The sequence below is a fragment of the Arachis hypogaea genome, chromosome 6 (genome assembly GCF_003086295.3).
Source record: "Arachis hypogaea cultivar Tifrunner chromosome 6, arahy.Tifrunner.gnm2.J5K5, whole genome shotgun sequence".
Classification (NCBI taxonomy): Eukaryota; Viridiplantae; Streptophyta; class Magnoliopsida; order Fabales; family Fabaceae; genus Arachis; species Arachis hypogaea.
In genome coordinates, this window is record NC_092041.1 from 4,857,530 (window position 1) to 4,872,647 (window position 15,118).

General features: G+C 40.9%; 1 protein-coding gene across 1 annotated transcript; it reads right to left on the reverse strand.

Moving 5' to 3' along the window:
• Positions 1-189: 189 nt before the first annotated feature.
• LOC112695505 (putative pentatricopeptide repeat-containing protein At3g05240) lies at positions 190-1,839 on the reverse strand. The gene has a single exon (XM_025747858.3). It carries the CDS (start codon positions 1,837-1,839, stop codon positions 190-192), a length of 1,650 nt encoding a protein of 549 aa, XP_025603643.3.
• Positions 1,840-15,118: the final 13,279 nt, after the last annotated feature.

The following is a 15,118-nucleotide window of genomic DNA, read 5'->3' on the forward strand; positions in this document are numbered from 1 at the left end:
AAAATGTCAAGAGATCGAGTAGGCAACAATAAATAAAAACAATTGGATACAATACATTAATTTTGCACACTTATATTGTTGAACTATATTTGGCTTCCGATCCGTTAATAGTAACCTACTAACCTTCACTGGTGAAAGTAAAGGAGTTACTCTATAATCTGATACAAGAGATGAACCCTACGATGATCATTAGCTTATCAACTTCATTTCAACTGAACTATGACCAATTGTCTTTGTGATCCTTCTATGCTTCATCACTTTTCTAGTCATGTTAACCTCTTCCCATCTACCAGCCCTGGCATATATATTAGATAGAAGAACATGAACTCCACTCCAATCAGCAGGTTCCAGCTCTGTAAGTTGCATTTTCACTTGATTGGCAAGAGAGACATTTTCATGAATCAGGCAGCCATTTAGAAGAGCACCCCATATGGCTATGTTTGGTTGTTCCGCCATTGTTTCCACCAATTTTTCTGCCTCTCTGAAACGACCTGCGCGACTCAAAAGATCAACCATGCAACCATAATGCTCACTTTCCGGCATTATACCATATCTTTCTGTCATCAGATTGAAATGTTTTTTAGCCTCTTCAACCAACCCAACATGACTACATGCGAATAAAACTCCAGTGTAAGTAATATGATCAGGGAGAACCGAATCATCCTCTTGCATCATTTGAAACACTCTCAGTGCTTCATTTCCATGACCATGCATGGCTAAACCGTTAATCATGCTACTCCAAACCACCACATCTTTCTTTTGCAGACTATAAAAAATCTTCTGCGCGCTAATCAACACACCGGTCTTGGCATACATGTGGAGAAGGGCAGTTGCCATTTCAATGTCTTCTGCAATGTTGCTCTTCAAAAGATAAGCATGAAGAGTTTGTCCCAGTGCCAAAGCACACAAGTGAGCACAGACACTCAGAACACTTAGAAAGGTGGCCTTATCCGGATTAAGGCCGGATACCAACATATCAAAGAAGAGATCTAGTGCCTCCTCATGTCGCTCATATTGATTGTAAGCGTTAATCATACTGTTCCAAGCAACAATGTTTCTTTGAGGCATTTTATTGAATAAATCTCTTGCAGTCTTGAAGCTACCACATTTAGCATACATCTCAAGAATTGCAGTTGCAAGAATGATATTGCTACTTGATGATGAGAGGAAGGGATCATAACCGGCCTTACGAATGCGGTCGTGGACCCATCTCCCCGTACCTATGTCTCTACTCCGTGCGCAAGCTATCATAACCTTAACCATGGTGATTTCATTTGGCTCTACACCCCAATGATCCATGTCCTTAAACACCTCCAAAGCTTCGTATGGCTGATTATTGTCTACGTACCCAGCAATCAAGCAAGTCCAAGCAACCACATTCCACTTGGGAATATTATCAAACACCTTGAGCGCAGAAGTCATATCTGCACAAGACACATACATTTGGAGCAACCCAGTGGCTGCATATGCATCTGCTTCAAACCCAGATTTCATTATGCAGTTATGGATGCATCTTCCACAATCTTGATCATAAAGCAGGGAACTTGCTTTGAGCACAAAAGGGAATGTGAAGTGATCTGGTGAGTACCCTGTCTGCATCATTTGTCTATAAAGAATCATAGACACTCTTGGATTGTGACCATTGGCATAGCCTTTAATCATGGAGTTCCAAATGTAAACGCTGGGGGAATCAATTCGGCGAAAAACTAAGTGTGCATAATCGATGTCCCCAAATTGTGAATCTATACAGAAGTCAATGAGCTTGCTCAAAGGGATTATGCTTTTATTAATAGTTGGGGTTGTGATTATTAGCCCATGCAGTTTCTTCAACTCACTCATGCTTCTGCACTTTGCTAACAAAGAGAGAATGGCATTTTGATGTATTATCATCTTTTTCGGTTTATTTAAAATAAACCAAGTTTGTTGCATTTCTTGATGTGTTTAATATAGCAACTGCCAAAGAAGCATGTTGAGGAGCATATGGTATCATGAAAATATGAAGGATTTACGATTCTTTTGAAAATCTGTATGTATTTGATCTAACCTGTTATAAGATCGTCTAAACTTATATTTTAAGATTTGTTAATAGCTCAGATTTACCATTATTATTTGTTAAATAATGTTGTTTGGTTTCGTATTTATGCTATGTCGAGATGGGAGATCAGATATGGATTGGTGGCCAAAAAAAAAAAAAATTAAAAAGGTCAAAAAGAAAACTATTAAAGAGAATCATGAAATTATTGAAATATTAATACACTAATTTAATTTTATATCAAAATAAAATACATTTTTCTATAGGTGAAAAAAAATTAAAAATGCTCAAGATTTTATGAAAGGAAACAAATCTGGTAATTTATTACTCTAGCTTATTGGCATTCTATTTTTGATATTATATAATAACGAATAATAATAATGTTTTATAGTTAAAAAAAATCAAAAGAGTAGAAATAATGTATTATAGGAAGAAAAAAATATTACTAAATGAAAGTAATTGATAAAAAAATATGAGATTTTTTTTAATACATAAATTAAAAAAGTATTCATGACCATATAATTGATGATGGACACATAATTATTAGACAATAAATTACAAAAAAATATTACTAGAAATATTATATTTGATATTAAAATAAAAATATAAGCAGTCACCAAATATATATATATATATAAGCAATGAATAAAAGTCTAAATTTAAAAATAAAAATATTTAAGAGGAGTTTCTGGTAAACAACAATTTAAATATTAACGTAAAAATAAATTAAATCAAATAACATATATTTAAATTAAATAATTGATATAATAAATTAATTATAATTATTTGACTCAATAAAATAAATTAAATAAATAAAAAATATCTTATAAATATGTTATGTAAAATTTATAAGAAAAACTATTAATGATCAAAATGCATAAAACAAAAAAATTAATAAAAATTAAAATAAGATTAATTAATTTTTTATTTAAAATAAATAATTAATATAATTAATTAGTTATAATTAATGTGGTCAAATAAAATATTAAATAATTTAATATTTATTTCAATTAAATTAAATAAATAATTAATTATAATATTTTTAAAAATTATTAATTAAAATATATAACACAAAAAAATTAATACAAAATAAATAAAAAGTTACCTTTAAAAATATGCCACGTCAGTTATACTATTAATTGAAGGAAGTGGATTTTGATAATAGATAATAGATTTTGACTACTACAACTAGTGTCGATTACAATATTATTAAATCATCAATGGTAGGTGTTCCGGGGCTTACCTAGAACCGGACGGTGGTTGGGCTTGTCTGAGGCCCAAGTGTTGGAGGAGTGTGGTCTCCGACTTGGTTTACGTCTGGGAGCTGCCTCCGAGTTGTGTGTTCCAAGAGATGGGGGGTGGTACCTGCAAAGACACTCCGATGCCTAAGTCAGCATGGGGTTAAGCAGGTTTAGAATGTATTGGAACTTAGAGATACCTGAGGGGTGTCAGTGTATTTATAGTGGTGAGCCAATAACCACCGTTGGTGTAGTGCCGTATCTTTAGGGTGCTAACCGTCCCCATTATCTTGGGGAGGTTAAGATATGGCTTTATGAAGTGGTTAGAGAGATTTTAGGGGCGGTTACTCATTCGAATGAGTGTTTATCTGCCAGCTAATCTCTTACCCGACTTCTTCAGACCAAGTCGTGATTGATACCGACTTCTTATGTGAAGGTCGGTATTCTGTCTAGGCGTAACCCTTTAGGTTAGGCCTTCTATTTGGACCTGGGCCTTTATCGTTGGGCCAGGATATGAACAGTGCCCCTACTTGAGCCCAAATTTTCTTTAAAGTTTGGGTTCAAGTATTCAACTCGGGTACGTAGTCGACTTGTTTGAAGAAAACGTGGGTCTTAGAAACCGACGTGATTTTCGCGACCTTTTGTTTCTGACAGTTACGTCAGTTCAAGCGTCGTGTCCGTTGGGGAAGTGTTGAGGGCTTTGGTAACGGTGCAATCTCATTAATGACTGCTCCGTTTTTACCGTTATGCCCCTAGGTGTATTTATAAATACTTTCCCTCTCTTTCTATTTTCCGTTTCTGCAATCTTTCAAACTTCTCCTTATCTTGTTCGTACTGCATTCTTGCGTTCGAAGACTTCTGTTCTTCTCCAACCTTCATTTTCGGATAAAGGTTAGTTTTGTTTTTTCATGTCATGCTTTATGTTTGCATGTTTTGTTTTGCGAGTGGATAGGTTGTCCTGTAGATTCTAGCTTCATGTCTCTCCTCTTTAGGGCCCTGTTTTTTGATTTTTCTTTTTCTTTTTCCTTTTTGTAGGTCTCTGCCACTTTTTCTTTATATAAAAAAAATGGCTTCTGTAGACACTCTTTCTCAGTGGGTTGACGTTACGGTTCTTGGGGAGGAACCGTTGGTCGATGCTGAGTTCATTACTCATCTTCGTACTCATCACAGGCTCTGTACTTCGGAGGAGGACGAGCCAAAATATGAACTGATAATCCCGGGTCCTGAAGACCGGGTCTGTTTTGGGAGAGAAAATGAGGCGGCCCCTCATTTTTTCTTTATGTATGAATGTATGATCACCCGTTTGGGTGTTTTTCTTCCCTTCTCCGATTTCGAGATATCTGTTTTGCATCACTGTAGAGTTGCCCCTACTCAACTTCACCCCAATTCTTGGGGTTTTTTGAAGATTTATCAGTTTATCAGCCATGCTCTGGACTTCCCGACCTCTTTGAGGATTTTTTTCTTTCTCTTTCATATGACTAAGCCCTTTAGTGGGCTAAACAACAAGCAGCAGTGGGTATCCTTCCGAGCCATTCAAGGTCGGAGGATTTTCACCCTTTTTGACGAATCTTTCCACGACTTCAAAAACTTCTTTTTCAAAGTTCAAGCCGTAGAGGGTCACCACCCCTTTTTCCTGGACGAGCGTTCCTCCCCTCGCTTTCCCCTTTACTGGTTGCCGGCCTCCCCTTGCGAAAAGATTGGTCTAGATGACCTAGACGAGGTGGAGGCGGCCATTGTAGGGTTTTTCCGAGAAGCATGGGGGAGGGCTCCGTACTTGGATACCAGGAAAATCCTCCAAGGAACTCCAACTTTTGTTCAATCTCAACTAGGTAGTGCATGCATTCTTTATTTTGTTACTGCCGACTTACATCCTACCGACTTGTAACTTTTGTTAGTTGCTTTCTTTTGTAGATATGGCAAAAAGGAACGCTCAGGAGGCCTACCAAAGGGTCCAGGAGGCTAAGGCAAAGTCCCGGGCTAGGGCCAAGACGGTCATCTCTCCACCTCCTCCTCCTCCTAAGAATGTGGGTACTCCCTCTCAACCCCTTGTCATTTCTTCCTCAAGTTTGCCCCGACCACCCCCTTCTGCCCAAACTCTCTCCGAGCCCGAGAAGAAGAAGCGCAAGACTTCAGAGTCTGGCTCTTCTTCTTTTGATGGCGGAGTTAAGGCGGATGCTTTGGCATTCGTCCGAAAGAACATCTATCCTTTTATAAGTATGGATGATGTTTCTGTTCGAAACCACCTCACCGCCATGGCCGAGGAGAGTTTTAGGACAGCGGGTGTTTGTAACAAACTCTTGGACATTTTTGAGAAGGCTCCCCTCAGCTCTTTGGGGGCATCCTCGAGGGTTGAGGAGTTGGAGGGGAGACTTCTCATTTATGAAAAACATGAGAAAGAATTGAAAGAGGAGAGAGATAGACTGAGGAAGGAGAGGGATCACCTTAAGGAGGAGGAGGGTAAGTTGCGGGCTCAATGCACCTTGGAGGCAAATTTGAGGAAAACAGCGCAAGAGAGCTATCACAGTCTTTTTCAAGATATTGTTGCTGTGAGGAAGGACTTGTTGAATTCCCGGAACGCATACGCCGAGTTGGAGGATTCTATCGCCGAGGGCGCCGAGGAGTCTTGGAGAATTTTCTTGGAACAAGTCAGAGTTATCGCTCCCGACTTGGACCTTTCTCCTTTACATCCTGACAAGGTAGTTATCGATGGCGCTATCGTTGACCCTCCTGTCCCCGAGGTCGTTTCCGAGTCAGACCTAAAGACTCGGGGGCAGAGGATTATAGAGTCTCCTCCTCGTTCCAAAGATGCTCCGAGTTCTTCAATCCTTGCCCCGACTTCCTCTTCGGCTCCTCCTCCCGGTCCTGGTGGCGCTTCCCCTGGTGGTGGTGATTCCTCTACTCCGATCAAAAAATAACTTCTATTATTTTTTATGGCTATATGGGGGCCCGGCCTGTGGGTCCCCCCTTTTTTAAACTTTATTTCTCTGTTGGTGGTTGTGAATAATTGCTTTCTGGCCTTTTAAGGCCGTCAACAAAATATTCCGATCCGTGCCCTTTTTTGGATAAGGGTTTAAAACAAAATAAATACCCTTTTTTGGATAAGGGTTTTAAGTTACCTTGTGCGTGTACATGCTTTTCTGTTTTGGATATGTTTGATCTTTTCGGAAAAAACCTTTTGTTAGCTTGTATTGTTTTCTCGAGCCCTTTAAGTTCAAAGGCTTGCATGCAACCTTTGAACTTTTTCCAGGTTTTGATATCTCTTTTATTATCCTTTATACTCAACTTTTGCTTTAGTGAGTTTTTATGACTTAGGTTATTTTTGCGATGCGTTTTTCATTTACTCGGAATATATCCGAGTTTTTCTACTCGGGTTCTTGTCTTCGACTTATGAGTCGGACTGTTCCCGAGTTTAATACGATCAACTCATATAACCTCTTTACGCCGACTTGTACCTCGTCGTTTTATCCTGACGACCATGTTAGGTCGGTTCATGGGATTTTCACGTTTTGTCGAGCTTAAGTCGGCGCGTTTCGTAGAAAGACTTATGAAAATAAAGGAGGATTTTAAGAGAGATATTGTAAAAAAGATCTTTATTAATTGGGAAGGTACCTTTTTGCTACTAAGGGTCTTGACAGCATGTTTTCCCTTAGCCTCTACTATGATGCCTCGTTAAAAATCCCTCTCCAGAAAAAACCCTTTTTTGGGAAAAAATCATGAAGCTGGGAAAAGAGTACATCAGGGAGTAGAGTTCGCTTCTAACTGTAGTACCTTTTCATATTACAAGCATGCCACGACCTTGGTAGCTCAGTGCCGTCTAGGTCGGTTACTTTATAATAACCTTTCCCTAACACTTCCTTGATTTTGTATGGCCCTTTCCAATTTGCGGCGAGCTTTCCTTCTCCTGATTTGTTGACGCCAATGTCGTTTCTGATTAGGATCAAGTCATCTAAGGCAAATGTTCTTCGAATGACTTTCTTGTTGTATCTGGTAGTCATCCTTTGCTTTAGTGCCGCTTCTCTTATCTGGGCATCTTCTCGGACTTCGGGGAGCAAATCGAGCTCCTCTTTGTGTCCCTGTACATTTCCGACTTCATCATGGAGAATTACCCTTGGGCTTTGCTCATTGATTTCTATGGGAATCATGGCTTCTACACCGTAGACTAGTCGGAAGGGTGTTTCTCCTGTGGCGGATTGAGGGGTTGTCCTATAAGCCCACAGCACTTGGGGGAGCTCTTCAGCCCAAGCTCCCTTTGCTTCCTGTAATCTCTTCTTCAATCCTGCCAGTATGACTTTGTTAGCTGCCTCGGCTTGCCCATTGGCTTGTGGGTGTTCTACCGAGGTGAATTGATGCTTGATTTTCATACTGGCTACCAGACTTCTAAAGGTGGCGTCAGTGAATTGGGTTCCATTATCTGTGGTGATAGAATAAGGTATTCCATACCTTGTGATAATGTTTTTGTAGAGGAACCTGCGACTTCTTTGGGCGGTGATGGTGGCTAATGGTTCTGCTTCTATCCACTTTGTGAAGTAATCTATTCCCACGATCAGGTATTTTACTTGCCCTGGTGCTTGGGGAAAAGGACCTAACAAATTCATTCCCCATTTTGCGAAAGGCCAGGGGGAAGTGATACTGATGAGCTCTTCTGGTGGAGCTACGTGGAAATTCGCATGCATCTGGCATGGTTGGCATTTTTTCACAAAGTCTGTGGCATCTTTCTGCAAAGTCGGCCAATAGAATCCTGCTCGGATTACTTTCCTGGCAAGCGATCTTGCTCCGAGATGGTTTCCGCAGATTCCACTATGTACTTCTTCCAACACCTCGGTGGTTCTTGAGGTCGGTACGCACTTCAGCAATGGTGTTGATATCCCTCTTCTGTAAAGGACATTCCTCACCAAAGTATAATGCTGTGCTTCCCTTCGGATCTTTTTAGCTTCTTTCTCCTCCTTGGGGAGGATGTCGAATTTCAGGTATTCGACCAAGGGATTCATCCATCCGAGGTTCAAGCCGACTACCTCAAGTACCTCTTGCTTGTCTTCCGTTTTTGTTACTGAGGGTTCTTGGAGGGTTTCTTGAATCAGGCTTCTGTTGTTTCCTCCTGGTTTGGTACTTGCCAACTTGGATAGGGCATCCGCTCTGCTATTTAGATCCCGAGTTATGTGTTTGACCTCGGTTTCCGCAAAGTGTCCAAGGTGCTCCAAGGTTTTTTCTAAGTACCTCTTCATATTGGGATCCTTTGCCTGATATTCTCCGCTTATTTGGGAGGTCACCACCTGTGAGTCGCTGTAGATCATCACCTTTGTAGCACCAACTTCTTCTGCTAATTTTAATCCGGCGATCAAGGCTTCATATTCTGCCTGATTGTTTGAAGCCGGAAATTCAAATTTTAAGGAGACCTCTATCTGGGTCCCTTTTTCATCTACCAATATTATGCCTGCGCCGCTCCCTGTTTTGTTGGAGGATCCGTCTACATAGAGTTCCCATGTAGTCGGTTTTTCCTCTTGTTCTCCTGCATATTCTGCAACGAAGTCGGCGAGGCATTGGGCTTTGATTGCTGTCCGAGTTTCATATCTCAAATCGAACTCGGAGAGCTCTATCGCCCATTGAACCATTCTCCCGGCAACATCCGTCTTTTGGAGGATTTGCTTCATGGGTTGGTTTGTGCGGACTCTTATTGTATGAGCCTGAAAGTAAGGTCGTAGTCTTCGTGAGGCTATCACTAAGGAGTAGGCAAACTTCTCTAGTTTGTGGTACCTTAGTTCAGGGCCTTGTAGGACCTTACTGGTAAAGTAGACCGGGTGTTGACCGACCTCGTCTTCTCTGATCAGGGCTGATGAGACAGCCCTGTTTGCCACGGATAGGTATAGGACAAGGTCTTTTCCCGGTACTGGTCGGGTTAAGATAGGAGGTTGGCTTAAGAATTTTTTGAACTCTTGGAACGCCTCCTCGCATTCCGGAGTCCATTCAAACTGGCATCCCTTCCTTAATAAGGAAAATAATGGAAGGGATTTTAGTGCCGATCCTGCCAAAAATCTGGAGAGGGCTGCAAGTCGGCCATTGAGCTGTTGAACCTCTCTCAAACAAGTCGGGCTTTTCATTTCCAGGATGGCTCTGCACTTGTCGGGATTGGCCTCAATCCCTCTTTGTGTTAGCATGAAGCCTAGAAATTTCCCCGCTTCTACTGCGAAGGCGCATTTTGCGGGATTTAGCCTCATCCCATGCAACCTTATAGTGTTGAAGACTTGTGAGAGGTCGGTTAAGAGGTCGATTTCTTGCTTGGTTTTTACTAACATGTCGTCGACGTATACCTCCATTAGGGTCCCTAGATGGGGGGAAAACACTTTGTTCATCAGCCTTTGATACGTGGCTCCTGCATTCTTTAGCCCGAATGGCATGACCACGTAGCAATAGTTGGCTCTCGGTGTGATGAACGATGTTTTCTCCTGGTCGGGTTCGTGCATCGGGATTTGGTTGTATCCCGAGTAGGCGTCCATGAACGATAGGTATTGGTACCCCGAGCTGGAGTCCACCAGGGTATCAATACTCGGTAGAGGATAAGGGTCCTTAGGACATGCCTTATTCAAGTCGGTATAGTCGACACACATTCTCCATTTACCATTCTGTTTTTTGACTAGCACTACATTGGCTAGCCACGTTGGGTATTTGACCTCTCTAATAAAACCGGCTTCCAGAAGCGCCTGTACTTGCTCTTCTACTATTGAGGCTCGCTCTGGGCCGAGCTTGCGTCTTCTTTGCTGTATAGGTCGGGATCCTGGGTAAACCGAGAGCCTATGGGACATGAGCTTGGGATCAATCCCGGGCATGTCGGAAGCCTTCCAGGCGAAGAGGTCAGAATTAGCTCTTAGGAGTTCACTCAACCTTTGTTTTAGGGTTTCCCCCAGGTTTGCTCCTATGTAAGTGTTTTTCCCTTCCTCTTCTCCGACTTGTATTTCCTCGGTTTTTCCTCCCGGTTGGGGTCGCAACTCGTCTCTGGTCCTTGCGCCGCCCAGCTCTATGGTGTGGACTTCTTTGCCCTTCCCTCTCAGATTTAGGCTTTCGTTATAGCACTTCCTTGCCAATTTTTGATCTCCCCTCACCGTTGCTATTCCTCCTGGAGTCGGAAATTTCATGCAAAGGTGGGGAGTAGATACCACTGCTCCAAGACGATTAAGGGTAGTCCTGCCAATTAAGGCATTGTAGGCTGACCCTTCATCGATGACTATGAAGTCTATGCTTAGAGTCCTTGATTTTTCCCCTTTTCCAAAGGTGGTGTGAAGGGGTAAAAATCCTAGTGGTTTTATCGGCGTATCCCCTAGTCCGTAGAGGGTGTCGGGGTAGGCTCTCAATTCTTTTTCATTTAACCCTAGCTTGTCGAAGGCGGGCTTGAAAAGGATGTCCGCCGAGCTTCCTTGGTCTACTAGGGTTCTGTGGAGATGGGCGTTGGCTAGGATCATAGTTATCACCACGGGATCATCGTGCCCGGGGATTATCCCTTGCCCATCTTCTTTGGTGAATGAGATAGTAGGGAGGTCGGGTGTTTCTTCCCCGACCTGATAGACTCTCTTGAGATGTCTTTTGCGAGAAGATTTAGTGATTCCGCCTCCCACAAATCCTCCTGAGATCATATGGATATGTCTCTCAGGGGTCTGTGGTGGTGGATCTCTCCTATCCATATCATCTCGCTTTCTCTTTCCATGGATGTCCGACCTCTCCATGAGATATCTGTCAAGTCGGCCTTCTCTAGCCAGCTTTTCTATCACATTTTTGAGGTCGTAACAGTCGTTGGTGGAGTGACCATATATTTTATGGTACTCGCAATACTCGCCGCGGCTTCCCCCTTTTTTATTTTTAATAGGTCTTGGGGGTGGCAGCCTTTCAGTGTTGCAGATCTCTCTGTATACGTCCACTATAGAAGTCTTTAGAGGAGTATAAGAGTGATATTTCCTGGGCCTCTCGAGACCGAGTTCTTCCTTCTTCTTGACTTCCCTTTCCCTCTCCTTAGATGAGGAAGTGGGTCCAGGTCGCCAACTCAGGTCTCTTAATTTTGCATTCTCTTCCATATTGATGTACTTTTCGGCCCTTTCTTGTACATCACTTAGAGAAACGGGATGTCTTTTAGATATGGACTGTGAGAAGGGACCCTCTCTAAGTCCATTGACTAACCCCATTATTACTGCCTCTGTGGGCAGGTCTTGGATCTCTAAACATGCCTTGTTGAACCTTTCCATGTAGGCTCGTAAAGACTCTCCGACCTCCTGTTTTATTCCCAGGAGGCTCGGTGCATGTTTTACTTTATCTTTCTGAATTGAGAACCTCATCAGGAACTTTCTTGAGAGGTCTTCAAAGCTAGTGATGGATCTCGGGGGAAGGCCGTCGAACCACTTCATCGCTGCTTTCGACAAAGTGGTCGGGAAAGCCTTGCATCTCGTAGCGTCGGAGGCATCAGCTAGATACATCCGACTTTTAAAGTTGCTCAGATGATGCTTTGGATCCGTAGTTCCATCATAGAGGTCCATATCGGGGCTTTTAAAGTTCCCTGGAACTTTTGCCCTCATTATGTCCTCGCTGAAAGGGTCTTCTCCGCCCGGGAGCTGGTCTTCTTGTTCGTCGCGGGAATTCTTGAGGGAGGATTCCAGCTGTAAGAGTTTTCTTTCTAACTCTTTTCGCCGTTCCATCTCCTCTTTGAGGTACCTTTCGGTTTCTTTTTGTCTCTCCCGCTCCTTCTCCAGTTGTTCCAGGCGGCTATGGACTAAATCCATCAGCTCGGTTACGTGGGGTGGTCCGCTCTTTTCTGACTCACGCCCATCGGAGGAATTGACCTTCGGATTCTTTACTCCGGAGGTACCTTCTCTGTGTTGGTCGTTATCCCGGTGCTGGGCCATGTCTCCATTGTTGTTACCCGTGTCTAGATTCTCTTGCCCAGAATCTGTTTCCGCACGGCCTTCTTCGTGGGATCTTTCCGCCATCGATGAATGATCTCTCGGGTCCCCGGCAACGGCGCCAATGTTCCGGGGCTTACCTAGAACCGGACGGTGGTTGGGCTTGTCTGAGGCCCAAGCGCTGGAGGAGTGTGGTCTCCGACTTGGTTTACGTCTGGGAGCTGCCTCCGAGTTGTGTGTTCCAAGAGATGGGGGGTGGTACCTGCAAAGACACTCCGATGCCTAAGTCAGCATGGGGTTAAGCAGGTTTAGAATGTATTGGAACTTAGAGATACCTGAGGGGTGTCAGTGTATTTATAGTGGTGAGCCAATAACCACCGTTGGTGTAGTGCCGTATCTTTAGGGTGCTAACCGTCCCCATTATCTTGGGGAGGTTAAGATATGGCTTTATGAAGTGGTTAGAGAGATTTTAGGGGCGGTTACTCATTCGAATGAGTGTTTATCTGCCAGCTAATCTCTTACCCGACTTCTTCAGACCAAGTCGTGATTGATACCGACTTCTTATGTGAAGGTCGGTATTCTGTCTAGGCGTAACCCTTTAGGTTAGGCCTTCTATTTGGACCTGGGCCTTTATCGTTGGGCCAGGGTATGAACAGTAGGGAAACTTATTTTAGTAAATTTTAGTGTGATCTTTAGTTTATGCATTTACAGGTCTTGGAAGAGAATACAAATTAAAGACATGGTTATCTGGATTATTAGGAATTTAGAACGCTAGAGTGGACATGAAGAAAATTTTTATTTTTACTTTTTTGTTTTTTGTTTTTGGGTTAATTGATGCATTGGATATGTGGTTTTAATTATTTTTGTTATTATGTGATCATTATTGATTTGATTGTTTTTATTCTATATGTTAGATTATATTACTTTATCCTTCTCTTATTCATCTAGGATGAATTAAAACTGAACCTAAATAAAAACGATTAATATTACTCTCTTTTTTGTACTATTTTTATTACACTTGATGATTTAATAATATTATAATTAACTAATTGTGGATAAAATAGGAATAAAATTAGTGACAAGGAGAGAAAAAAACACATACTAATAAATTGCACAAAATTTTAATAAATGTAAATTTTATAGAATTAGAAGGACAATTAAACTTGCCCATTAGTCTTTCCAAGCACTTTTCACATTGGAATGTATTATTCATAAAATAATACAACTATTATTTTTCTTAAGTTAGTTTTATTTTAAAATTTTTCAAGATATATACATACTATCATAACCTTATATATTTACACTTTTATTGTCTATTATACAAAGTAAAAATTTAGGATGTAAAATTGTTTGACTCAATTATTATTATAAATCTCTCTTAAGGTCTAGAGTACATGCGCACACAAATATTTTATGTATAACATAGAGTTATGTTTCAAGACAAGATCATGTTTACATTTCTCATGTGCCACCATTTCCTACAAATAGATAAGTCCAATCTTAGATTCACTTAATGCAGTGCTACGTTTTATATATGCTAATGATGCTTTGTGTAAGACTAACAGCAAATTACAGTTGGATACAGAGTAAATTCCAAAATCGTGAATAATACCATATAAGTGGCAATGACCAACGTTGGAACAAAGTCCAAGATGGTAAGACATTAAACGTGAATCATAATAATAATTTATTCATGAAATCCATGCATAATATATGTTAGGACTTGGATTCTTTAGCCACACACATACATGCTCATATATCACATATCGCTTAATTTCATTGTTCATTTCTTGAAAGTTACGATGGATTATGCCACACAAGATTGTTCTAGCAATGGCAACAATAATCCATGGCCATTCAGAATCAAGCTCACAAGGGATTGCATGAAATCGGATAGCATCAAGATCCTACCTTCCAAGGAGTTTGAAGCAAAGATCCTAGGAGAAATGAATGAGAGTAGCCGCCAAGCGTTGGAGTCATGGAGGCCAGTAAAGATAGTGATCTATGATGTTGATATTTGTAAGACATATGATACAAAATTGTGGAAGAAAGAGTCATTCTGGTTTGAGCCTATTCGTGCTTTGGGTGAAAAGCCAGATGTGGGTGCAACCATGACGGACCTACCTAGTTATGATGCGGTTAAAGCAAGGCAAGATTTTGTTTATTCAATTCACCCTTTTAAACATATTATAAGCAAGAGAAATCTCAATTATGGTCAACAAATTGGGCTTCGCGTTTCTCATGACCAAGCCGTTGTAACATTTGAGTTTTCGGTTATCAATTATTCCTCATAGACCTCATTGCTTCATATTAGTTGCTTTAGAGTTTAGATTACTGTGGCTAATTCGTTTTTGGCCTATGAAAGGCCTTCGCATTCAACATCAAGTAGCTTATTAAAATGAGAAAGTACAGAGAGCCAATGACCTAAGCCTACAATGTGTACAATGAAGGTTTAGAAAGTATTAGAAATATGATTATTAGTGTTACATTGTCCTATCAGATTACGCTTTTGGGATGAGTGGTTTCAGGACATGGTATTAGAGTTCTAGATCCGGAAGGTTAAGAGTTTGAACCTTGGTGAACCAAAATTAGTTTTTTATAACATGAGATGTTTATTATCCCTGGTATCCGGATGGTTATTATGGATAGTATAGGTGATGTTCATTTTATTCATAAACCAAAGATTTAGCCCATTGTACACATTGTATGTTTAGGTCATTGGCTCCCTAGAAAAGTATAGATAGACAATAAAAATGCTAAATAATGTGAACAATAGATATATCGGATATTTAATTTACTGTGCAGATAGTTATCTTAATATTAAGATTTAGGTGGGTAATTTGGAGGTGTAGACCAATGTAGTGTATTTTTATTTTATTGAGCCAATTTTAAAGCCATTGTTCATATTGTTCATAAAAGTTATTACGAGTATATCATAAAATCTCAAATATAACGAGATACATATATTAGAA